The sequence below is a fragment of the Myripristis murdjan genome, chromosome 12 (assembly GCF_902150065.1).
Source record: "Myripristis murdjan chromosome 12, fMyrMur1.1, whole genome shotgun sequence".
Lineage (NCBI taxonomy): Eukaryota > Metazoa > Chordata > Actinopteri > Holocentriformes > Holocentridae > Myripristis > Myripristis murdjan.
In genome coordinates, this window is record NC_043991.1 from 31,486,729 (window position 1) to 31,511,853 (window position 25,125).

Here is a 25,125-nt window from a genome sequence, read left to right on the forward strand (position 1 = left end):
AGACTGTCCAGTTAGTAACAAGCAGACAAGGGAAAGGCGTTTTTGAAGAGCTACGAGGCTACGTAGAGCATGCGCCTGTCGCAACACACAGTGACGTTGTAACACTCATACGAGTACCAGCTTTTTATTGTGTAGTTCAACCTGTTAGGTGAAATACACCACACAGATTGTAAACAAATGATGACTCCAAATGAACTCTCTGATACACTCAACTTCAGCTTTAGAAGATCGCTCCATCGAGACGTAAGTTACGCACAACATTGCACCAACCACAAGACACAATCCAGTTGCTAGGTTACAGGGAACGCTTGTGCTCTATGCTGAGTTAAATGAAAGCTAGCTAGGTGACTGAAGGGATTATTTCTTCATTCGGGGAGTTTTGGGAACAAGCGGAGTGAGCTTACGGGAGTCACACTGTTTGGATGCTTTGCTAAGGTACAGCTGTTCTACGTTGGGTGTTTTCCATCCCCTTAAGGGTTTGCCTTAACTGTTAACTAGCTTATGATGTAGCCTGTCGAAATACATAGTGCGGTAGCCTGTCGACTGTTATGCTTGTTGCCTTAGTTCACCGATTTGAGTGAGCTTAATCCTAAAAGTCAAATCTGTGTACGGTGTTGTCATATAATCTGTGCAGGCCCAACTCTCTCAAATGTCAACTTTAGTTGTGACCATTTGGCAATAAAATAATAAAAAAAAGAGATGACCCGCCGAGCATTTTTTTTTTCACCGTCATACCTAAATAACGTTGTTTAAGTCACGTTTATGTTGTTTTTGAGCCAGAAAATAATAGGAAAAATGTCTTCCTGGAAAATCGCCTTGTTAATTTCTTGAATGTGTACAAAATTCGCATCCCATTAGACTCAACTGTACAATCATGGATCTGACATGATATTAATTCTGTTTCAGGTGTTCAGTCTGACCACAGCCATGCAATATTTAAAAACTCAAAAAAGTCAACCACTGTCACAATTATGGCATATAAAGACACAGAGATGTGGATTGCGACACACTGTGTACTCTGCCAATGGGGATGAATACACAGGAGAATGGCTTGACAACAAGAAGCACGGTAAGATGGAGTGTAGTAGCCTGCAGTCACTACTGAGACATTTGTTCATGTTGGTTGATCATGACAGTGGATACTGCCCACATTCAAAGCTAAAATGCTTAGTTATTCATTTGATCAAGGAAAAGGAACTCAAGTTTGGAAGAAGGATGGCGCTGTTTATGATGGGGACTGGAAACTTGGAAAACGTGATGGATATGGCACCTACAGCATTCTACTTCCAAAAACCAATGAGTACTCAAGACTGTACTGTGGTAGATGGAAAAATGGCATGAAGCATGTATGTATTTGACATAGTGTTCTGTACGTGTACTGTACCGCAATGTATTTACAGTGTCTGATGTTAGGCATTCCTCTCAACCGCTACAGGGGTATGGAACATACTTCTACAGTAGCTCGGCTGTTTATGAGGGGGAGTGGAGTGAAGACAAGCGGAATGGCTGGGGACGAATGTACTATGATAAAGGAGACATATATGAGGGAGAGTGGATGAAGGATAAGAGCCATGGACAGGGCATCATTCGACTTGGTGAGAAAAATCTGCTTTGAGCTATTGTCTAAATTAGACTTCTAATTTAGTGACGTAAGTGGTAAATGTTAGAGTTTGATTCTTTGACTTTTGTCACAGCAAATGAAAACTGGTATGAAGGCGGCTGGAAGGATGGAAAGAAGCATGGAAATGGAAAGTTCTACTATTTGGACAAGGGCCAGCTTTATGAAGGCCTTTGGGTGGATGGAGTGGCAAAATGTGGAACTCTCTCTGATCATGGAAGGGATGAGGCACCAATACCAACAAAATATCCAATTCCAAAGGTAACATTTTTGGTTGAAGCTACTGCTAGAGACATTAACCCCCCCCCTTTTCTGTGCTAATTACTGTCCCTACTCCCTATTTGATAGTAAGCAAATGAAGTAATTCACATTAAAATATGAGTATGTCTTGTTGTTCAAGGTGCACTTGTTGGATATGCAAGCTGTTTTGAAGGAAACCCAATCTACTTATCAGTGATCGGTGTTCATAAAGAAGACTAAGAGGATGAACAGCGAGTCCAAACTCTGGATGCAGTCCAGTTTTACAGGAATTACATTCCAACACCAAACCCTGCAATATGATGCAGCAGTATTGTACCATTGTGAACTAACCCAGACTGCCTGAAATCTTGTGAAAGGTACAAGAAAACTATAGGGCTGTACTAGTAACGACAATAAATCGATGACTACTGGGGAAAAAGTGATCCCTAATCAAAATAGTTCAACATATCATGTGCACAAAGCAAAATCTGCCTAATTGTTATTGTTTTGTTACAGCGGATTTGATAGATGTTTGAATTCTGATAGTCCTTGTAAACTGTTACATCAACACAATGATACACAAGTGGCACTTCACTAATTCACTAGCACCCCAACAAAAATACTCATAACAGCATCCTGTGGTGAAAAGGCAGCACCCTTGGTCACTCCTGGTGACAACCTTGACTTCCACTTCTGAATGCATCACTACTACCACTTCCACACTGAACCACTTCCTCGTCTAGTATTTTCTTAAGTATATCCATTTACCAAAAAAAAAAAAACTCAATGTGCCTATTGCTAAATTATTCTGTTACAAAAAATACTATCCCAGTTACATTCATTTTGAATGTCTGCTGCATTAGCATGGCTTCAAAATGCCCTCCTGGGGTGACACTTTCAGAGTGCATAACAACTAAGTAAAATGCGAATTCAGGATGATTATGAGACAAGTAGACTGTTTGGTCTTTAGAAAATGAAAAATGTACAGAATTTCACATAGTATTAACCACAATGACTTGTCATTAACCTGTACACTTAATGCCTGAATTCTATAAAAAGCTCAAGTGATGTGAATTACTCGTTCAAATATGACTATAATAACTATGACTATCACACAGCACTCACTCACTTTGTTATCAAGCATTAATCTGATTATTTGTCACACTTACAGTTATGGATTTAACCTTGTCCTTCACTTCAAAGTTTCCTTTTCTGTCTACAACTTATGTATGATCAATGTCAGTGATTGTAAGTCAAATGTAACTGCAGATATGGTATATTTTGATATAGCACATCCAAAATATTTTGAAAGTCAGAATACCATTTAGTAAAAAGTATTTATTTTAACACCACAGCCTATGCTTAAAATGTTAGCAAACATCCTAGTACAGTTTTGGCATGTGTTAAGTCAGAAAATGCAGACAGCATGCATTACAATAAATCAGAACCTCAAATGCAAACAGCAAGCATTACAATAAAACATACACAAAGAGCAAAAGTAAAATACTCATAAAACATTGAGGCAAATAACAAATCAATGTATTTCCTTTTGGACTACTGGTGTGCAGGTAACCAATGCATCAGGCCAAGCTCTGATGATTCCATGGTATTTGTTAGATGTCTGCGATAAAGTAGGTGTTAAATTAAGCAATGAGACAGTTAAGACCTTTTTTTTTTTTTTTTTTAAATTTACTACTGATTTCAAGTAACATGCATTATGGCACATTTGTGTGTTCACAGTTGATTAAAAATATATGGTTTTCTCAAAATACAAATATTTTCCAAAAATTAACCTTCACAACAATTGGGTGAGTTATCTTCATTCCTGTGAAAATGAGAAGCCAATATTGTCCTGGCTCGGCGCAAACCCAACAGGCCAGAGAAGGCTATGCCCGTCTATGGGAAATGTGAGCTAGGAGACTGCATGATAGAAGATTCCCCCCGGTGGTCCAGCTCATTTTGTAACCTGGTGAGATTGGATAGCTCCTCCAGTTCTTGAAATTGTCTGTCAGTCTTGTGGCTGACAAGGGAACGATAGAAATGCACAGCAAAGACTATGAAGACTAAACCAAAGGGGACCATAATAGAGGTGGAAGTGATAGCAGCAGCCACACCTGATGAAATTGTACTATTGGTGGACTTGTTGTGCTTAACAGGTAAAAATTTGACCCAGCAGAGTAACACTACCTCAGCCAGGAAGAGCAAGGTTCCAATGACAGTAGAGAAAGCCCACGCCAGTTCAATGTGCCGGTGCATTCGCTCATGTGGAGACTCCTTCACAGAGTTGAGGTTGTGGACGTTGCTGACAGCCTCTATATTGGGCAAAATGCAGGTACTGACCATCAGAGCAAAAAGGTGCACAGCAACAAGCACAGTGGTGCAGGCACTGAAGGCAATGAGCAGACCAGGAGGGTACGGGTAATTGGTGTCCAGCTGTACTTCCACCATTGCCACCTGGAAAAAACAGGACAACATGACATTCTACACACTGTCAGCACTCATCATGGAGAGAACACGTGTCTTGTGACTGATCCAGATAATGTTGACTACGTTACCATTGCAAATCCAGAAAGCAGAGCTGATGTCCGACTCGAAGCCTTTAGTTTAGCTCGACTCAAGTAGAGCTTCCTCCAGGACAGTGCTTGCAACGAATGCTCGTTCAGACTCATTGCGCGTATGTTCAACAGACCGAGCGAGCAACGACGTAGATACCGTAACGTATTCTGTTGCGGAACACTAAAACGAGCGCTCACATGTCAACTGGCTATACTTAAATCCTAAAACTCGGTAACTGCAGCAGGACAGACGTACTGGCAAACCTTTGAAGTTCTTTTCCACCGCAAGTCTTCAGTGTGCTATACGGTCCGCACCTTATATTACCCACAAGCCTGCGCGCCTGCAATGGAACATCCGCCAGAATAAACTGTCGGGTTGCAGACAATCGTGTGAACACATTTAGTTAACAGTCATTACCACAGTAACTACGCACTGATAGCCGTGATTTTGTTTTAATCGAAACTTTCAGTTAACTGGGCAATGACAGGCACCACGTGACGCAGATCACGTTAATGTTCTATAATTAATAACGTTAATAGAATGAATTAAAGGGAAATTATTATCGTTTTGGTACGAGGGCTCATTTATCAGTTTTTTCGTGTCAAATACAGTGCATTCAGTCATTCTTCGTTAACGGGCGCCAGAGTAATGCATTTTGCCCTCGACGCGGAGCAAACGTTGGTCCCGATAATGTCATCTTGTTTTTTTTTTTTTTTTTTTTTTTCTCCCCTAAAAGCAGTTGTATGGAGTGAGATGACATAACATGACGTTGTCCAACAATGTTTTGGTTCTCTTGGTGGCGATGACGTAATACAACACAAACATGGTTCCCTTGTTTTGAAGCAGAAAGCATGCTAAGTGTTTCTTTAACTAAATGTGCTGTTTTTAGGAAAGTGAGTGACTGGACACATTGGTAGCTGACGATGGCCCACACCGTGGAGACGTGTGCTGAATCTGGACGCAGGCTGGTGTGTAGCATCTAACGTTGTGTACCTAGCTTGTGAAGCGACTCTGGCAGCAAGCTAATTAGTTAGCTAAGCTAATGTGAACGCTGTGCAACTGTATTTGAGCTTGAATGTTGCGTTGCTGTGTAAAAACAGCAGTCTACATCACATTCTAGACTTTGTAACTTCCTCTACATTTTGTGACAGTTAAACGTGCAAGTCGGAGAGGAATCAATATCACGGGGCACTAATATTCACGGGACACCGAGAGCCAGAAAACATTTAATTATTACGTTATCGGCTATGTGCTGTTTTTGTGCTGCACCTAACTTCATGCTATCCGTCAAAGCGTTATTTAGTATTTTCTGCTATGCAAGACATAAGAGCCTTTCAGACCTCGTCAAACCTAGGCTCTCCACATAATCAAGGTTAGCATCTTGTACCACTCACAGTGTTCTGGAGTGGGGCTATTGTGCCTGGAAGAGCTTGCGTTACTTGCTTTCCACGCGTGTTTCAGCGGTTTTGTTGTCATGTTGTCTAGCTATATGTTCTGCTTTTTTAATGGTAGCGCTCCATCTGCCGGAGAATGTACGACGAGAACGAGGATTTGTCTGACGTTGAAGAAATCACAAACATCAGAGGGTTCAACCTGGAGGAAAAACTTGCCAGTGATAATTATAATGCAAACTTTGTCCACATGATGGACGGTAAAGGTAGTATACATTACATTTTCCTCTTGATTCGAATTCACATGATTAATTCCCTAAAAAATAAATTTTCTTCACATGATTACAGCGTTCTCCCTGCTTTACAGAATTCACTTATGAATATGTTCAGAGAGAGGCTCTGAGGAAACCACTCATTTTCAAACAGAAAGATGGCCTGGGGATCAGGTAAAAGGTCATTTATTCTCTAAGAAATGTCATGACAAATCTCCACCATGTCAGTTGACCGTGTTAAACGGTGTTAAAGTTTCATTGCTACATAGGATAGATTAGGTCACATATTTTATTGTTTGTCGCTGGAAAATGTACTGCAGCTCACATTCACAGACATAGTAAGGAATAAACATGCACCAAATAGAGTACAAAATCAAAATGCAGTTATGCAAATGCAAAGAATATCTCTCCAGCAGGTAAATGAAGATAGTTATACAGGGTATACAGTAAATATAGAAGTGAAATATACTAATATTCTGTGAATATGGATATAGAGTGGAATAAAGCACCAGCAGCAGCTGCTGAATAATAAATCATTTTGTGCTTAGTTGCTCAAAATTGGCAACCAAAGAAAAGTGAAGTATATCACTCACCCCTGTCTTTTAAATATACACAGAATGCCTGATCCAGAATTTACTGTCAGTGAAATTAAAGGCTTAGTTGGTAAGTACTTTGAAAATGCTACAAACACATACACAAATAATCAATCAATCAAGATGTGATTGAAGCGCAGACTTTCAGCCTTGATTTAAGGGGTTGAGCAAAAATATTGCAGTAACTGTTTAGGAATTACTGCCAGTTTTGTACATTGTCACCCTGTTTTCAGAGGCTCAAAAGGAATGGGTAAACTGAATGGGTAAACACACACACACACACACACACACATATATGTATGTATGTATGTATATATCTGGAGGACAATAACATCACCAAATTCTGAGTTTCCTCTCTTGAGATGCTCTGCCAAGCCTTTACTGCAGCTCCTTCAGCTGCTGCTTGTTTGTGGGTCTTTATGCCTTCAATTTGGTCTTCAGCAGGTGAAAAGCAGCTCAACTGGTTGAGGTCTGCGGACTGACATGTTCATTAAAGAATATTCCACTTCTTTGCTTTCAGTAACTCTTGGGTTGCTTTTGCAGTATGTTTTGGGTCATTATCAATCTGCACTCATTGATTCTTGGGAATTTGGATAAATCATGTCTTACTAAGAAAAATGCTATTTCTGTTGGAAATTTACAACATTTTAATGAATAAAAAGAATCAAGGGTATAATCAGTGTGTCCTTTGCACATTTGTAAGGTTCTTTTATAGGTTTATTTTTAATTTTTATTAATTTAATGATTATATGTTGGCCCATTGCCTCCAAAACCAGTTGTCCTCAGATAGGAGATAATCATATCAACTTGATTAAAACAACCAAAAGTAATAATTTCATTGAATAATATATTTACCACATGAAAGAGTACATCATAATATGTATTAAAAACTACAAATGATGGGTTTTGAACAATATTTACTATTATTTTGTGGTTGCTCAAAATATGTCCCACATATTCGTCACCACCATCAGATATTTATTTGAAAAAACAAAACAAAAAACTCTACAACTAGAAGGTCAATTACATTCCTGAGGAGCCCTTTTCAAACCTTCAGCTCTACTGCATGCTTCAAGACCACTCAGGCTCCTGTATTTTTGCTATTTTCTCTTAAATCTCTTCATATTTATGGACACTGCTACTGTCACAACCATAACATGTCAACACCGTCACTTTTGGATAAAAAATATTAGATTAGATTATGGAATAAATGTATACTTTTTAAGAAGAGGTCTGATGTAGGTAGCAACAGGGGGTAAACAAGATGGCTAATATGAACAACTCATGCTTATCATGTGAAAGAGCAGGTTTTTGTCACCACCGTCAGACGTCACCACCGTCAGGTTTTCTGTGTGACGGTGATGACTGAAGTCTGAAAAATGCTTATAACAGTGCTCAGAATTCTTATTTTTTGTACCAAATAGTTAAATAAAGTTGTTAAGCAAGAAGCCATTGACTTGAGTGGTATAAATTTTGGAATTATATGTTCTAATGAGGCCACTGTCACCACCGTCAGATTAGTGTCACCACTGTCAGAGGCAGTTATATTGGTTTTAAATGAATATGCTTACAATATGTTTCTTTGGTGCTGTTGAGTTATTAAGGTATTAGTCTCTTTTAATACAAAAATATGTTTTTCAAATTAAAAAAACATTACGGTGACGGTGTAGACAAAAAGCCTAATAACTGGAAAAACGTATATTTTATGAAAAAAATGCTAAATGAGGAGGTTGCACCGGTACATTGCTGAACAGCCAAGACCTTGGCCTATAATGATATACCTTCAGATTTTGTAATTTAACTCACTTTTCTTTTTTTTTTTTTTTTCAAAATTAAAACCTGTTTTATCCAAATTCCCAAGAATCAGTACACTGGTAAGCGCTGTATTATAATTTTTCTGGCATTTGGCTGAATCTGAGCAGATAGTACAGCCCTATAAACATCAAAATTCATCCTGCTATTTCCATCAGCAGTCACATCATCAACAAACACTAGTGACCCAGTTCCATTTGCAGCCATACATGCCCATGCCATAACACTGCCTCCTCCATGCTGGACAGATGATCATGGGTCATGAGCTGCTCCTTTCATTCTCCACACTTTGCTCTTCCCATCATTCTGGTACAAGTTCATCTTCATTTCAACTGTCCAAAGAACCTTGTTTCAGAATTGGGCAGGCATTTTTAGAATTTTTTTTTTTGCAAAGTATTCTCCTTCACCTGCATAGACAACTCTGTGTTGAGGGCTCTGATAAACAGCCACCAAAAGTAAATGCAAACACTTGGAATGAACTCCAGACCGGAGCCTCTGAAAATGGTGTGACAATGTATAAAACCGGCTGTAATTCCTAAAATGTTAATGCCATATTTTTGTTCAACCCCTTAAATTAAAGCTGAAAGTCTGCACTTCAATCACATCTTGATTACTCCATTTCAAATCCACTGTGGTGGTGTGCACGAGCAAAATTATAAATATTGTGTGTTGTTCAGATACTTATGGTTAATGTATGTGGAAATGCTACTCCATTTAACATCTATTAATTTGTAATTTTTGCCCATGATTTTAATATTAAAATAATCATAACGTGACAACCCCCTAAATTCATTTTTTCCTGAAAAAAAATATTCCAATACATTTGTCTTTAAATCAGCTGAGGTAAGAATAAAGTCTCAACAAGATTGGGATGTAATTACTCCACCTTGGGCTGAAGGTGATGAATGACATGTATATTGAACTACTGCAGTTGTTCATGGTGAAATATGTCATGTTGTCAGTCTATGTAACTTTGTCCAACACATTCGATTTTTTTAATACTTGCATGTGGATTAAATCATATAGGAATAAAGGCAGAAGTGCTATCAGGTAAATTTCATTTTGCTCTGCTTTTGCTGGCAGGCAGTCGTCGATCGGTGGATGTTATGGATGTGAGCACTCAGAAAGGCTCAGAAATGAGCATGGCTCAGTTTGTCCGCTACTATGAGACACCAGAGTTACAGCGGGACAAGCTCTTCAATGTCATCAGCTTAGAGTTCAGCCACACGAAGCTGGAGAACCTCATCAAGCGGCCCACTGTGGTAACTGTCAGCATGATGTTCTCCTGGATTATGTGAAGGTCACAAAACTGGTGCCAAATCCAAACACCAAATGAGTAACAATTCATTGCTAATGGTGCAGTTCTTGTATTCTGTCACAGGTTGATCTAGTTGACTGGGTAGACAACATGTGGCCACCTGACCTGAAACAAAGCCAGACAGAAGCTACCAATGTAATCTCAGAGATGAAGTACCCTAAAGTGCAGAGGTATGACTCTTTTGGAAGAACTTGCTTTTTCCATTGTGTTCTCTGCCTGAGAATGCTATCTTTGAGCTTCATGTCAGACTATGAATGAAAAAAAAAAAAAAAAAAAAAAAACAGCCAAGTGTATACTTAAAACACTTGAAAAAAAAAAAGAGACCTCCACAGCAGGCAGCTAAAAGACAGTCCATTAACCTGTTTGTACTTATACACTATGGAGTAGTGGTATATTTTACAGCTTTTACAGGTAAAAAATATAGAATGTTTGATAGTTAGCTGTCTCTGGTTTATCATTTTCTCCCCTGCAAGCCAAATCACATAATCTGCTCCGTTGTGTTTGGAGTGTTGATTATGACCTTGATCACAGGTTCTGCTCTAGTTGCTGCCATACAGATATCTCCTTAGGTCTATTAGTAGAAGAGAGGAGGAAGCCTGTCTCCTGATGGTAGACCAAGAAACTTACTCCTTGCTTACCCAGCATTTGCTAGAATAAATCACAATATTTTGATACACAAACATTTTAAAAGGATGAAGTAATTTGATGAAGTAATACTGTTGAACTATATGTTCCTCCATTGATAGGCTGTAGTCAGGGTTAGGTATCCTTCTATAAGTGGAGCTAATGTTTCCTGTCTTCTCATCTCAGGATCTGGATGATTTATGGCCCATGGAGCATCATGGAATAATTCCTCAGTTAATTTCCAGAGGAGAGCTGTTCTGTTGTGAATGATCCTTTCTGCTGTAGCAGCTCTTGTTAGTGATTTCTGTTGCTATCTGTTTTTTTTTTTTTTTTTTTTTTTTTTGTAACGGGTCTTAGAGATTAGATTGTCAACAGAGATGGCATTTAGAGCTGTGGAGGGCATTTTGTTGGTGCACTTATTTTGAAATTGCATTTGGAGATTAATAAGTCAATTTATAATGGTATATCTGGACTATTCTTAGGTTCTTAGTGCTGTTCTTAGGTTAGGTTCTTATACAGTGCAGTTTTTTTATTGCACAGATTTTACCTTGCATCCTGGCCTAAAGCATATTCATATTTTGTTAAACTGCAAAACATAATATGCTGCTCAAAGCCTTTGAGTTTTCATCATAACACCCTTTCCTCAGATGTCAAACCACTCCTATTTTGCAAATGTTACTTTCATTATTTTAAAGTTTTTTGTAATCCCAAGGTGGAATTTATGTGATTCGATATGATTTTATTCTATTCAATTGATTTTGTTAAATATCTTAAAATATCTAAGATGCTGGCCAAAGAAAAGGTAAGGACTCATTGATAATTCTGAGTTAAGAATTGTCAATTGAGAGTTGTTTTTGAGAGCATAACCTAAATGCCCAAGGCTTAAGGATGAGGGGTTTCATGCAATATCAAAAATCTTAAAGAGCTTGTTAGAGTAAATAGTTAAAAAAAAAAAAAAAAAAATGAAGACATACATGTGCCGTATTTATTGTCTCTCAAAGGTATATCATATCCATCCAAGACTGTGTTGGCAGCAATATAGATCCCTGAGTTAATGAATAAGCAGAAGAAGAAGCTTTTAGGAGCAAGAACCATTGGCAGAAGCAGAACACATCTTTTTATGTCTGTTTATTTGTTTATGATTTTGATTTCGGTGTCTCAATCTGTCAGGCCAGAGGAGGTGATGCAGGCCTACTGGCAGGCATGTTTTGCAGTAGGTCTGCATCATGTACTTCGTATGATCAATACGTCTTTTTTTATTCATTAATTTTTCTGTAGGTATTGTCTGATGAGTGTGAAAGGCTGCTACACAGACTTCCACATCGATTTTGGAGGAACTTCGGTTTGGTATCATGTATTCAAGGGACAGAAAGTGAGTTTATAATACTCTCTCATAAATTATGTAGCACGACAGACAGCGTTATGTTAATTTTTGATCAAGGAACCATGAGCCAAAAATTGGATTCAACAAACTAAAGCCATGTGGTTCCCTGATCAAAAAAAGTAAAGAGTTTTTTTTTTTCATATATTTGTGACTTTATAATCTCAGAATTTTCAATTTTTTCTCATTCTCATTTCTCAATCTGTGAGTTTTATGTCCTCAATTTAATGCTTTAATCTCAGAGAATATCCATGTATTTTTTCTTGGAATTACCCCTCTCCCCCTCTTCGTAATTTTTGGTAGGGCTGTTCTACTCTACCTCAAGCTCGATCAAGCAATCACAAAGGCAAACAGGGATACCTGCACCTGCACCTAGTGCTGGGCGGTATACCTGTTTTTGCAGTTGCACTCACTTCGGCTTATTTTTCAATCTATGTTATCACACGCGTACTACTGCACATTCATTGGTAGCTGATTTGTTAGGTCTATTTGATAAGTAACTCACATTTTTAAAATAATAATAATATTTTAACATATTGTTAAATCAGTCAAACCAGTATGCATATTAATGCAAGTGGCCTTAAATTTGCATAATAAAAAGGTTCTGTATTTTGACTGCAACTGTCATGCATTCTGATTCCTTCACTTCATTAGAATCATGAGTGCCACCTCTTTGCATCATTTTGTGTTGCCATGTAAACCTGTATTAATACTAGGGTGGACAACTTGGACATTAATGTCTAGTTGTCTGGACATTAATCCAGTATTCAGTCCTCATGACAGTAAAATAGGTCATTCTAAGTTAATTTACCGCAGTAATTCTTCTCTAAATCATTAGAAAATGTGGTTAACACCCAGTCGTGCATGAAAAAAGAAAATACCGTCATATACCGTGAAACCGATATAATTTTGAAAAATACCGTGATATACATTTTTGGTCATACCGCCCAGCACTACCTGCAGCTGCACCTGCTGATGCTGATGCTTATCTGCTGATGCAGATTTTTCCTTACACCAAAGAAAATATGTGCCCTCTCCCCCCATTAGTTTGTTTATTCTCCTTGTCTGTCAAATGTTCAATGTAAGTCTGAGGAGTGGTGTTTTCAGATGCAATAGGAAATTGGAGGACTGGTGACTGCTGTAACTGCCTCCTAGTTATTGTGTATACCTGTGGACTATAGAGTGATGACATTATACGGACCAGCAGAAGTCAGTAAAGAGACAAAAGAGTGCAAGGGGATTATTAAGTAATGGGATGGATAAATCTCCTGACTGGTTTGACATTATTTGTAATAACCATGAGTGTTATTAGCAATTTCCTCCTCTGTCCAGGTGTTCTGGCTGGTGCCTCCAACCCCTCACAACCTGGCCCTGTATGAGGACTGGGTCCTATCAGGCAAGCAAAGTGATATCTTCCTGGGAGACCGAGCTGATGGATGCCAGAGAGTAGAGCTCAAGCAAGGATACACCTTCTTCATTCCTTCCGGTGAGCTGATTCCATTGTCATTTAAATGAACCTTTATCTGACCACATGAGTGCGTTTGTCTGCATTTGTCCCCCATTTATCCCCCAGTGTTCATTTCGTTGACTAAAACTTTTCACAAATGAAAATTAGATGAAAACTAAACAAAAATGAACCTTTATTAACAAAACTATGATGAAATATCATAATGTTTTGGTCAACAAATAAAAAAGAGACAAAAATGCCAGAAATAGATGAATGAAGCCCCTGACCTCAGTTTTGAAGGGAACAGATATATGGGCAAACTTTTTATACAAAGTACAGTACAAAAACAATAGCTAAATGCAAAATGCAAGAAGCTATAGTGAGGATTATACATCAATCTGTGTTTCAAGGTCAGCAACAATGTCATGAGGAATTTACAGTGAAAAAAGATTTAGTGGAATAAAACTTTCATTTTCATTGACAAACTGCTGAGACTAAGAATTCTCAACTCTTTTGGAAAATCTGTTCTTTTTCAGTTTTTCTTATTAACTGGAGGATTAGCAGATCATAAAATCAGAAATATAGTTCTATAAAGCATATCAAAAATCCATGACATTTAAATCAGAATAATAACAAAACAGTTTTTTTTGTAACTGTGCAACAATCAAATTCCTTGAAATTAAAAAAATTAAAAAACAGGGCAATATCCACAAAAAACACAGGGACTGAAAGTGATCAAAGCCACACATCGATCATCATCAGCATGGATGAAGTTGTGAACATCAGATTGTTGAAAACGCATCCTTGAAGGCCAGAAATTCATTGAAATTCCAGATGTATGAATGATTGTCAGTGTTTTTTCACTGTTTAGCCAAACTGAAGTTAAAAATCACCTCAGGAGGAAAGAGCACATCGCAAAACATAGTATGATGCAAGTTGGACAAAAAGCTGTATAGTAATGTTAGTGGTGATAACAGCAACAGCTGCAATATCAGTAGTGATAGCAACAACAATAGTAATAATAGCACCAATAATAATCATAATAATAATCATAATGATACTAGTGATAGTACCAACAATAACTACAACAAGAAAAAAAAATTAGGACGGCCCATTGCTTGAGGATAATCCTGATCTAGACTAGAACTAACAAAATTCAAAAGTCACTAAAATGTGACTAAAACTACAATACATAATCAAATCAAAATTGGCTGTCAAAATGAACCCTGTATCCCACATATCATATATACAGGTATGTGTACATTTAGTTTGTCCTCTACTTTTGTTTTCCTGTGATTAAGGGTGGATCCATGCTGTCTACACTCCTGTGGACACGCTGGTGTTTGGAGGCAACATTCTTCACAGCTTTAACATTCCTATGCAGCTCACCATCTATGAGATAGAGAATAGGACCAAGGTAGGAGTCTGGCTGTTCTCCCTGCCATCTGCCTGAACTCTGACCTGCACTGCAGTACATTCCTCTACCATCTCTCCTCTAAGTCCGTTGTTTACATTCTGTTTTTATCTAGTTATTCTCATTGCACTCATTATTATTTATACTGGTTATTCAGTTGTTTACACTGTTTAGTCTGTTGTTGTACATTCTGTTTTATCTAGCTATTCTAAATTGCACTCATTACTATTTAGCTCCTGTTTTTTAGCACTAGTTATATAGACCATATCATACCAGTTATATAGACTATATTTATGTATAATATTTATATTTATATATACCTAAACGGTCCCACAATTCCATCTCTGCTGTAATCCGGAAGCCAAGCAACGACATTTCGTTGCCAAAATCTCACTGCTGTGTTTTTTTGTGCAATGACAATAAAAGAAGTCTAAGTCTAAGTCTAAGTCTAAGAGAATGAAAGATACTGTGGGGGAAGAGTAGGCTTGATCCCAATTGACAGAGACACTCAGGGAAGTAGTCAAAGAACAATTATTTGCATCATCATGGAATGGAGAAAATGACAGTGAATACAAATGTAAAAGTAAGTGAGGTATGCTTGAGCCCAAAGAAGCGTGAATTTGTGGGTTTGTGTGTGTTGGTGAATCCTGAAGAGCGTTAAGGTGCAAATAGCGTTGTGAGACCAGAATTCTTTCACTGTTTTCAGGTTCATTCCAAGTTCCGCTACCCGTTCTATCATGAGATGTGCTGGTATGTCTTGGAGAGATATGTGCATTGCCTGACCAAACGGTCCTACCTTTCTCAGGAGCTCAGCAGAGAGCCTGTGCTGATGGGTAAGTAAAATGAGGTAATGCAGATGTTTACCAAAATTACATGTGAACCCATGGATACTGTTATAGGGAAGGCATTGTGTCAGCGTGGCTTGGATTTGGTGGCCCCCAAGTCAAATTCTGTTTTGTTCTTGAACATCTTTATCCAGCTGTTAGGTGAAGAAGTACAGTGCATTGAGAAAGTATTCAGACCCCCTTCACTTTTTTCACTTTTTTTATGTTGCAGCCTGATGCTACAATCATTTAAATTCTACACTCAGTACCCCATAATGACAAAGTGAAAACAGAATTTTAGAAATTTTTGCAAATTTATTAAAAAAAAAAAAGAAAACCTGAAATATCACATTGACATAAGTATACAGACCCTTTGCAACAAGACTTGAAATTTAGCTCAGGTGCCTCCCATTTCTTTTGATCATTGCTGAGACGTTTCTACATCTTGATTAGAGTCCACCTGTGCTAAATTAAATTGATTGGACATGATTTGGAAAGGCACACACATCTCTATAGAAGGCCTCACAGCTGACTGCATATCAGACCAAAAACCAAGCCATGAGCTCAAAGGAACTGCCTGCAGAGCTCAGAGACAGGATTGTTGCAAGGCACAGATCTGGAGAAGGCTACAAAAAAAAATCTTTACCTTTACTGAAGGTTCCCAAGAGCTCAGCGGCCTCCATAATTCTCAAATGGAAGAGGTTTGGCACAATCAGGAATCTTCCAAGAGCTGGTTGCCCGGCCAAACTGAACAATGGTGGGAGAAAGGCCTTAGTAAGAAAGGTTACTAAGAACTTGACGGGCACTGTGACTGAGCTCCAGAGATCCTGTGTGGAGATGGGACAAAGTTCCAGAAGGACAACCATCACTGTGGCCTCCACTGATCTGGGCTTTATAGCAGAGTGGCTCTCCTCAGTGCAAAACACATGAAAGCCCGCTTGGAGTTTGCAAAAAAGCACCTGAAGGACTCTCAGACTGTGAGCAACAAGATTCTCTGGTCTGATGAAACCAAGATTGAACTGTTTGGCCTCCATGCCAAACATTATGTCTGCAGGAAACCAGGCAGTGCTCATCACCTGCCCAATACCATCCCAAGAGTGAAGCATGGTGGTGGCAGCATCAGGCTGTGGGGCAGTTCTTCATCAGCAGGGACTGGGAGACTGGTCAGCCAAGACAACACAGGAGTAGCTCAGGGACAACTCTGTCAGTAGGCCCATTTCTACCAAAGAAGTTCCTGGTAGTATTTGGGGGGCAGGAGCTACTACAGAAACGTCCTCTCGCTCGGCCCTCTCAACTGTCCTGTCTCCACTGAGAGGGCAGAGCAGGGTTGCCAACTCTCACGCATTGGCCGTGACAGTCACGCATTCAGCCTCAATCTCACGCTCTCACGCTCGAGAGAGAAATCTCACGCCAAATCTGACTTGTTTTCTATTGTAAATTTTTCCACTCCATCCGGTCAGGTGTGCTGGATCTGGTTGATTATCATTATTAGTTGATTATTGATTGTGCAATGCCGCGACTCGCAGTTAATCGCGCTGCGCGCATTAAACTATTTTGCGGAAGCAGGAGGACGGCATGATTTACGTTGTATCCACGTTCGCACGCTGCGTGCATGACTGTGCATGTGCTCGTGCATGAGCGCCCGTACCATGAGCGCCCGTACTGTACTGGAGCACACCCCCTCCAACCGTGGTTAAGTTGATTTAATTAAACAGTCAAACGTTACTTTGGTGGTCCATAGATTAATTTTTATCATGTGGATTGAAGTTTGCCTAGCCCATATAAATGCTTGGGAAATCGGGAAAAATAAGAGGTGTAGGCTATTAATTCAGGCATAGGACTGTATGCAGTCCTATTGTTAAGGTATGCATATGAAGCATATGAGTTTTTTGGGGCCGTTCTGAGTACCTACTCCAAGGCAGAGACTTGTTTAGACCCTGTAAAAGTTCCGGAACTCTGTCCTTTACGGGTGGTTCCGGCGGTGGAGACACGCACCAACGGCCCCGGCCCCGTAAAATGATCCCCAAGTTCCTGTGGTGGAAACAGGCCCAAAGTCCTAGAGTGGCCCAGCCAGAGCCCCGACTTGAACCCTATCCATCATCTCTGGAGAGACCTGAAAATGGCTGTCCACCGACGGTCCCCATCCAACCTGACCACACTTGAGAGGATTTCCAAAGAAGAATGACAGAAAATCCCCCAATCCAGGTGTGCCAAGCTTGTTGCTTCATACCCAGAAAGACGCAAGGCTGTAATTGCTGCCAAAGGTGTTTCAACTAAGTACTGAGTAAAGGGTCTGAATACTTATGTCAATGTGATATTTCAGTTTTTCTTTTTAATAAATTTACAAAAATTTCTAAAATTCTGTTTTCACTTTGTCATTATGGGGTTCCGAGTGTAGATTAATGAGAGAAAAAATGAATTAAAACTATTGTAGCATCAGGTTGCAACATAACAAAAGTGAAAAGTGAAGTGAAAAGTGTTGGATAGGCTGGGGCAAGAGCCAATTTTTCATTTTGGTTAACAAGGCCTATTTTAACATTTTGCTATCATTTGTCATCCTGGGAATCATCTAAGGACCTGGCACTCTTAGGACGCACTCACATTAGGCCCAGTTGCTCTGTATTGTGCTGAAGCATGAATGCCCCCCCTCCCCAGTCCCCTGCTGGCCTGCACTCACATTACCCCAAGCCCAATCGTACTGAAGCAAGGTTGCTTCTGGTACGTATGTCATCACGCAGAAATACGACACACGCATGGCCTGACGTCATCATAAATCAACTTTTGTTTATACGCAGTTGAAGCAGCACAACGGACAACGACACAGACAACATGGTTGATTATTGATTGCGCGAGGCGGTGATTTGCAGTTAATCACGCACAGACCGGAGCGCTCACACGAGTCAAATAATCTAGATTTTGGGGTCAAACGTGCTTGGGCATGGCGCGAATGGCCTAATGTGAGTGGGCCCTTAACTTCTCGCGGTTTGTTGGTATTTGTCAGATCTTTCTCCAGGTGATGGCATCCCTCTAAATTAAGAGAAATTTAGTAGGGAGATTGGCACATGAGATGAACAAAATTTAACCTTTCCTATAACACTTTTGCTATAGTTATTTTGCCTCGCTTTTTCCTTTCAGACTTTGAAGCAAAAACAAATACGGAGAGCCCCTCCTCTGACTCCAGGAGCCAGGACATGAATGAGGACTCATGTGAGACGCAGGTCAGAGAGGAGCAGAGTGAAAAATCAGAGAGACTTACTGAGGATGATCCTTGCTCCCCTGACAGTGGCAAGGGCAAAACCAATGACTCTCCTAGCCCACAACACTTAAAAGCTGCTTTAACCATTGACTCTGAGGACAGCTGTGCTCCCACTTCCACCTCTCTAGATTTCCCCAAAACTCTCTCTGACTCTCCAGGCTCAGAGTCACATCATAAATGGACTCACCTGACAGAATTTGAACTGAAAGGACTCCAGGCCCTGGTTGAGAAGCTGGAGGCCCTGCCTGAAAATAAGAAATGTGTTCCAGAGGGTATAGAGGATCCACAGGGCCTGCTGGAAGACATGAAGGTAAGATACAGCAATTAAGCTTCACTAAAAAATAGAATTTTATACAACAGATTTGACAGAATCCCCCCTTGCCTTTCTTTTTCTTTGTGGCTGGCCAGGTTCTCTTAAAAGAACATGCAGATGATGACCCTAAATTAGCAATCAGTGGTGTTCCTGTGGTGTGCTGGCCCAAGAAAACTATAAAGGTGAGAGTATATATGCTGCTGTGTGAGACTTTCTTTAATCCTTCTTATGCACCAAAGTGAAATTTAAAACGCTGTAAGGCTACATGCAGGGGAAGGCTGGCTTTACAAGATGTAATGAAAGTGCAATTTCAGTTCTGTGCAACCATTTACTTTCAGTGGTTTGTAGCACATCCATCCGATAACAATCATGCATTCCTTTTTTTCGTCATCATTTGGGATGTTTCATTTGAGTTTGGAGTGGGTATTGATCCCGTTTTGCTATCATCTTCCGACTTGGCCAGTAACTTATAACTGGCCATTATCAGCGACAAATTCAGTGTAAAAAGACAGGGGTGTCAGTTGCAGCATTGCAGCAGCAAAGGTGTCTGTGTGGACAGCACATGTGTGTGAGCCACACAGATCCAGGTAGAGGTAACCAGTCTGGCTCAGGTGTAATCCTCTTCTCTTTCTCACTCATTGCCTTCTCTCAAGCAGTAGATGTACTTATTTGCATATTTTTGACTTAACAGGCTGCAGCATTGCCTAACGACATAAATAATACGTTCTTTGAAATTAATTATTTTTGCGTTTCATTTATATCACAGCTGTTTGTGCTACAGAGTGTCAGTATTGTGTTAGTGTTAACATATTTCAGTGTGCAAGCTCACAGGAATAATTGAACTCCAGCTGTGCTGTATTATATTTTGTCACACTGCAAGGTCCCACATTAGTTAGTTTAGTTTGAACAACAGCTAAAGTGAAAATTTGTTTTTCTGATGAAGACACTTTCACTTTTGTTGTTTTACAGGACCACAGGCTAGGCTACATGTCAATATGATGTACTTTTTCCTTAATCCATTCTCTACAGCTTCATGAATGTCTTTTTTTATTTATTTTTTTTAAAGATGTTTTTTTTTTTGTTTTTTTTGGCATTTCTGTTGAATTTGATAGTGACAGAAGAGAGACAGGAAAGGGGAGGGGATGGCATGCTGCTGTGATCAGGTATAGTCTGGGTGCCACCATTGATGAATATCTTAAATATAACCTTGTAGAACACAGAAATCACAATATAACTTTTGAGAGTTGTAAACAATGGAGAGTAACTGGATTTTTGGACTTGTAAAACAATAATGATGGATGACAGCTTGTTTTACACAACATGCCTATAGTGTTGTCCCTCTAGCTAGAGTTTGGTTGATAACAGTGATACAGGAAAGGTCATGGGGTCACCAAAATCAGTTTGGTTCTTTTTCAGGGTGTCATGAATGTGCTCAAGTCCTTTGAAAAGATTTGAATAAACGATAGTTAAGTGTTTGCGTTTATAGCTATGATCTGTCACATCAGGATATTTTTGAATTCACAAACAAAATATCTTAAGAACCCAAACAAAAGATCTTAAGAATGCTCGCAATTTTATTCTTATGCTTTTTCTTAAGAATAAATGGGATTCTTGAAATAAATTAGGCTATCTTACTATTTTTTTTAATAGTATGGTAACTTTAAGACAGGTAAAGGTTGTCTTAATTAACCACATGCTGTGTGAAGGTAAGCTATTTTTCAAACATCTTTGATTAATTTAAAGCCAAATTTGATTATATAACATAGATTAATGTAGTAGGCTAATACCTTAATAATTTTACATAGTATAAGTTAACATAGAGATAATCGTTATCTAAACTGTAATTCAGCCTAATATCTAAGCCAGTATTTAGACACATATAGGCTATTGTTTCTGAGTCTATATGAGGACACCACTCAAGTGTCAATTATATTTAGATTCTATTGACTAATAGGTTAGTAATATCATTGCTGTCCAATACAAAGTAGGCTATGTATCTCAGTTTTTGAGAAAACACGTTTATAACATCAAATCAAAATTGAGACTATAATGGATATTGTTTTGTAGTATTTTAGATGGAACTGCTGTGGGTTGCAGCTAAAGAGGGCAATCCAGAAAGACCTCTGAGAGACTGGATGGATCCCCTGGCCCTTCCTGGGAAGATAGTTGCGAAGTTCGCAAGTGTAAAAAATCAAGAAGTTCGCAAGATAATGTGTAGTTCTTAAGAAAATAATGGGGAATAGCACTTGAGAACATTCTTATGAACTTCTGATTTTTTCATCTTACGAAACGTCTTATGATTATTAGTAAGAACTTTTTAGAGAATCCGGCCCCGAGAGCTTAAGTTACCTCCCTCTGTGAAACAGGCTAGAGTTACCCCTCTTTCTCTGCTTTGAGTTACCTCCCTTTGTGAAATGGAAAACTCAGATGTTGTGTCTCAAATCGCGCACTTCTGCACTTACACTTAGTATTTTGAGTGCATAAGTGCGTTCACACTGAAAATACTAACAAAATGCAGTGCACTGCAAATACCCGGATGTACACTCAAAACAGTCAAAAAGTTGAGTGTGGAACGATGGACACTTCTCACCCTGACGGCACCACTGACCGGAAGTGGCTCCCTAAAAAAGCTGAGTTGACTTTTCGTTTTACGACTGTTAATATGTCACATTATTAAGTTTTAATTTTTTTCAGGCGAGAAAGTAACTACGTAGATTCCAAATATGTGGTCAGTTTGTCCAAATAACGCCTGTTTTGAAAATTGCTTCGACGTTTTCGGATAACTCTCAAGCTAGCGATTGTGCAAAGTACAGAAGCAGTGGTGATGCTTTTATTTTGAAGATAGGATGTGTACACGTCTACTTCTGGATAACTTTACCACGAAAACCAAAGCCGGCCGTGGCTCTGGTCGGCATCAGGCGGGCTGGCTGCGGCTCCGGCTGGTACCGCGCCCACCTGGTCAGGTCTGCCGGATCTGACAGGTGAGCGGCCGGTGCCGCGGTCGGCTCGCCTGATGCCGACTGTGGCGATCTTCATTTCCGGTAAATACACAACGGGAAGTGCGCCAATTGAGACATCCTTCACTGTCGAAATTCGCGCACTGTGCCGGTAAGTGTACTGTCAGCTAAGTGTACTTACAGACAGTGCACTAAGGGAAGTGCGCGATGTTTTCACTAAACCTGCTTTGTGAAACGGACTCCTGGGGGCTGTACTACGAAGGAGGCTCAACATCCCCAGGCTTTGTGTTCACTATCAGGCTCAACAAAACCTAAAGCTCCAGTCAAAGTTAAGTGGTATCACGACGGTGGTTCTCATCAAGGTTTGTTAAGTCCGGCTGTCAGCTTTGTGCTCTGTGCGCATTCACAGAAAAGGGGGCGTTTTGGCCTCATATGATTCTACTTCCGCGAAAAATGGACCGTTCACGCGCTGCATATTTCACGCAAGATGAGCAGCTTGTCCTCATGGAAAGCTATGAAAATTTCAAAAATAAAATTAACGCTAAGAGCAACACTGCGGCTGCAAATATGGCGAGAGAGGAGAGCTGGCGATTAATTTCAAAGGAAGCACAAAGGGGGATTCTGTCACTGTTATAGCCATTTTAAATAATTGCTGCAATATTCATTCAGTATTATGAATTTTAGTTTAGAAATATGTAACTTCAGTAGCCTTATGGGAGTGTTGCCTAGGAATTGGAGGTAAAGCCTGAGGTGAAGTCAGGTGACTGAAGGTGTGTGTGGGTGAGTCTAGCAGTGTCGGACGGAGCAGGCGGTGGTTACCATGGTTACATGACAATTTTGACCACTATTTACGCTGCTTAGAGCTACTTGTCAGTAGTTTCAGATAATTGTTCGTTACATTTGAAGTTGAACTAGAATTATGGAGCCATTTCTGTTGTTTGTTTGCTCCTTTTTTGTTAAATCTTTTTTTCTAAATGGGAATAAGTGGCGTTTGGAGTGCGTTTGAATCACCACGGGCTGCTCCCGTCCAATCATCACCTTCGGATACCGTGACAGTCACCGTTATAATATAAGGGGTTTCCTTTAAAAAAGTAGGCTACTATAACAAAGTCTGTGATACAACGAAATATTTCTAACAAACGTGAAGTCTGTGCACCACTAATAGTACACCTGCATTGCGCATATGTGTCACCAAACACCGGACAAAAATTACTTTGTTATTTCACCTGGGTGAGATAGCGCCGCTTTTATAGCCGGGCGGGGTTAAACTTAACTCATAACTGGTCGGGACCAGAGGCCTGTACCATAAAGCTGGATTAACATAGCCGGGCTTTCTCTTACTTATCTGGCTTCACTTAACCAGACATCCGCACTCTGGATTTTCGGTACCATAAAGCCGGCTATCAACTCGCTAATTCAAGCCAGGCTTTTCCAATCTAGATCTGTGCACGCTCACATAAAAAGGGCGGGGTTTGCTGCATGCGACCAATCGCAGACAAGGAAAAATCCACCAGAGCCGCATCTTTACGACGGAGGAGCAGACAATGAGCACGTTTACATGCACACCTTATTCCTGTATTAACCGGAATATTCGCAATATTCCGGTTGCGCACATGTCATGTAAACACACACTGAACCCGATTAAGGTCATATTCCGGTTGGAATTCCGAATAAGACCCCTGGAATATTCCTGTTCCAACCGGAATATTGGGGCATGTAAACACCTTAGTCGGAAAACTCCCCGAACCGGAATATTCAGTCACGACTGCGCATGCTTGACCTGCAAGGAATTCTGTGGCGTCTTTGTTGCTATGGTTACCTGCAAGTGGGGAAAACGGCAGGGCGAACAGCAGCAAGAGCCAGGAGACTGCAGTCCGCCTTCAGTTAATGAAAGACTTAAATATCATGGAGGATATCGATGGGAGAAAACATAGAACTAGCGACAGAAGAAGAAGAAGACTTCTTCGTCTGTATTTCCGGCAGATCAGACGCCTATACGTGTACTGCTGCCCCCCGCGGCTGAGTGTCGCATTACGTCAGAGAGTGGAATACGCCGAAACACGGGGGCATGCCAAGTGACATGTAAACGGAATATTCCAGTTGCTGCAGCGCATTTACCTTAGCTGGAATATTGAGCCGAACCGGAATATGGTGTGCATGTAAACATACTCATTAATGTGAAATAAATATGAGGAATATAAATCAATAATCCGCCGACTGTGTCAATGCGTAAATTAGTGTGATTGTAATATTACTTCCCCACCATGACGGCACGAGTAGATCTGACTACACTAACATTTGTGTGTCTCCCACTCAGCGGTACACTCCTGCAGAGGAACTGGCCCTCTCTAACAGTGAGGGGCGACCCTCTCTGGACCTCTGCCCTCAGTTTGAGTTTTGTCAGAATTGTCACTTTGATTCAACTCATTTTGATATTTCATTTTATAGACCATCTGACGCCTCGTGTTTATTCTGCTGGTTAAAATATTATTTCACTGTCACTTAAAGACTGTAAAACATTTGGCACCAACTCTCATGTGGACTTCTCAGGGCAGACAGCCTAAATACTAAATATGAGCAAACTAATGGAAACCTAAAGGAGCCCAGAGGCTGGTGTGTATTTTATCAGACTTTTATTTAACCCTCTGAATTAAATCCCCCTCATTTATTTTCAAAAACATTTTTTAGAAAATCATTACATCAGTCTACAAGATCAATTTTTGGTTGGGCAGTGCGGAGTCATGAGTTAAAAAAAAAAATACAAGAAGAATTGTAAAATGTATTAATTTTAATTTTATAAAAGAAGAAGAAAGGGGCCATTTTCCAAGAGAGCTGACTGGTCAGTAGGTGGGGCTTTTCTACCTGCTGAGCTCTTATCCTGAACTTAACCTGCTCTGGAGCAGGTTAGGTGTTCAGCATATGTTACCACGGCAACGTAGCCTGATAAAAAGTAAGCCACCTTTATGGTACAGAAAACCCAGGGTTAAGCCTGAAGTTAGCTCGCTAAGCCCAAACCCAGCTTTATGGTACAGGCCTCAGAACTGTCAAGTAATGTTAGGTTTTTAACATTGGCTGCCTGGGGCTCGGGGGGATAGGGCGAACAAGCTTT

The 25,125-nt window shown here is 39.9% G+C and overlaps 3 protein-coding genes across 8 annotated transcripts in view; 2 read left to right on the plus strand and 1 right to left on the minus strand.

The window, feature by feature from the left end:
- Positions 1–107: 107 nt before the first annotated feature.
- On the plus strand, positions 108–2,672 carry morn3 (MORN repeat containing 3). 2 transcript variants are annotated; one of them, XM_030065961.1, is made up of 6 exons: positions 108–243; positions 907–1,069; positions 1,189–1,346; positions 1,436–1,595; positions 1,695–1,879; positions 2,019–2,672. In XM_030065961.1, exons 1-6 carry the CDS (start codon positions 178–180, stop codon positions 2,073–2,075), a joined length of 789 nt encoding a protein of 262 aa, XP_029921821.1. In that variant the 5' UTR covers positions 108–177; the 3' UTR covers positions 2,076–2,672. The 2 variants fall into 2 exon arrangements, with proteins under 2 accessions (XP_029921821.1, XP_029921822.1); XM_030065962.1 differs by lacking the exon at positions 108–243 and adding an exon at positions 317–435.
- A 766-nt stretch (positions 2,673–3,438) lies between these two features.
- On the minus strand, positions 3,439–4,783 carry orai1b (ORAI calcium release-activated calcium modulator 1b). The gene is made up of 2 exons (XM_030065963.1): positions 4,414–4,783; positions 3,439–4,312 (listed from the first exon to the last, which is right to left on the minus strand). The coding sequence occupies exons 1-2, from the start codon at positions 4,525–4,527 to the stop codon at positions 3,755–3,757; spliced, it is 672 nt and encodes a 223-aa protein (XP_029921823.1). The 5' UTR covers positions 4,528–4,783; the 3' UTR covers positions 3,439–3,754.
- A 363-nt stretch (positions 4,784–5,146) lies between these two features.
- Positions 5,147–25,125, plus strand: part of kdm2bb (lysine (K)-specific demethylase 2Bb) — a 45,486-nt gene continuing 25,507 nt past the window's right edge. For 4 of the 5 annotated variants that reach the window (XM_030065955.1, XM_030065956.1, XM_030065957.1 and 1 more), the window contains exons 1-12: positions 5,147–5,382; positions 5,927–6,071; positions 6,173–6,251; positions 6,694–6,740; positions 9,566–9,744; positions 9,864–9,970; positions 11,703–11,796; positions 13,138–13,291; positions 14,554–14,669; positions 15,373–15,499; positions 18,626–19,056; positions 19,155–19,241. In XM_030065955.1, the coding sequence (XP_029921815.1) occupies positions 5,338–5,382; positions 5,927–6,071; positions 6,173–6,251; positions 6,694–6,740; positions 9,566–9,744; positions 9,864–9,970; positions 11,703–11,796; positions 13,138–13,291; positions 14,554–14,669; positions 15,373–15,499; positions 18,626–19,056; positions 19,155–19,241 (1,611 nt within the window). In that variant the 5' untranslated portion in view covers positions 5,147–5,337. The remainder of the gene's footprint in view (positions 5,383–5,926; positions 6,072–6,172; positions 6,252–6,693; positions 6,741–9,565; positions 9,745–9,863; positions 9,971–11,702; positions 11,797–13,137; positions 13,292–14,553; positions 14,670–15,372; positions 15,500–18,625; positions 19,057–19,154; positions 19,242–25,125) is intronic. The other variant, XM_030065954.1, reaches the window with a different exon arrangement.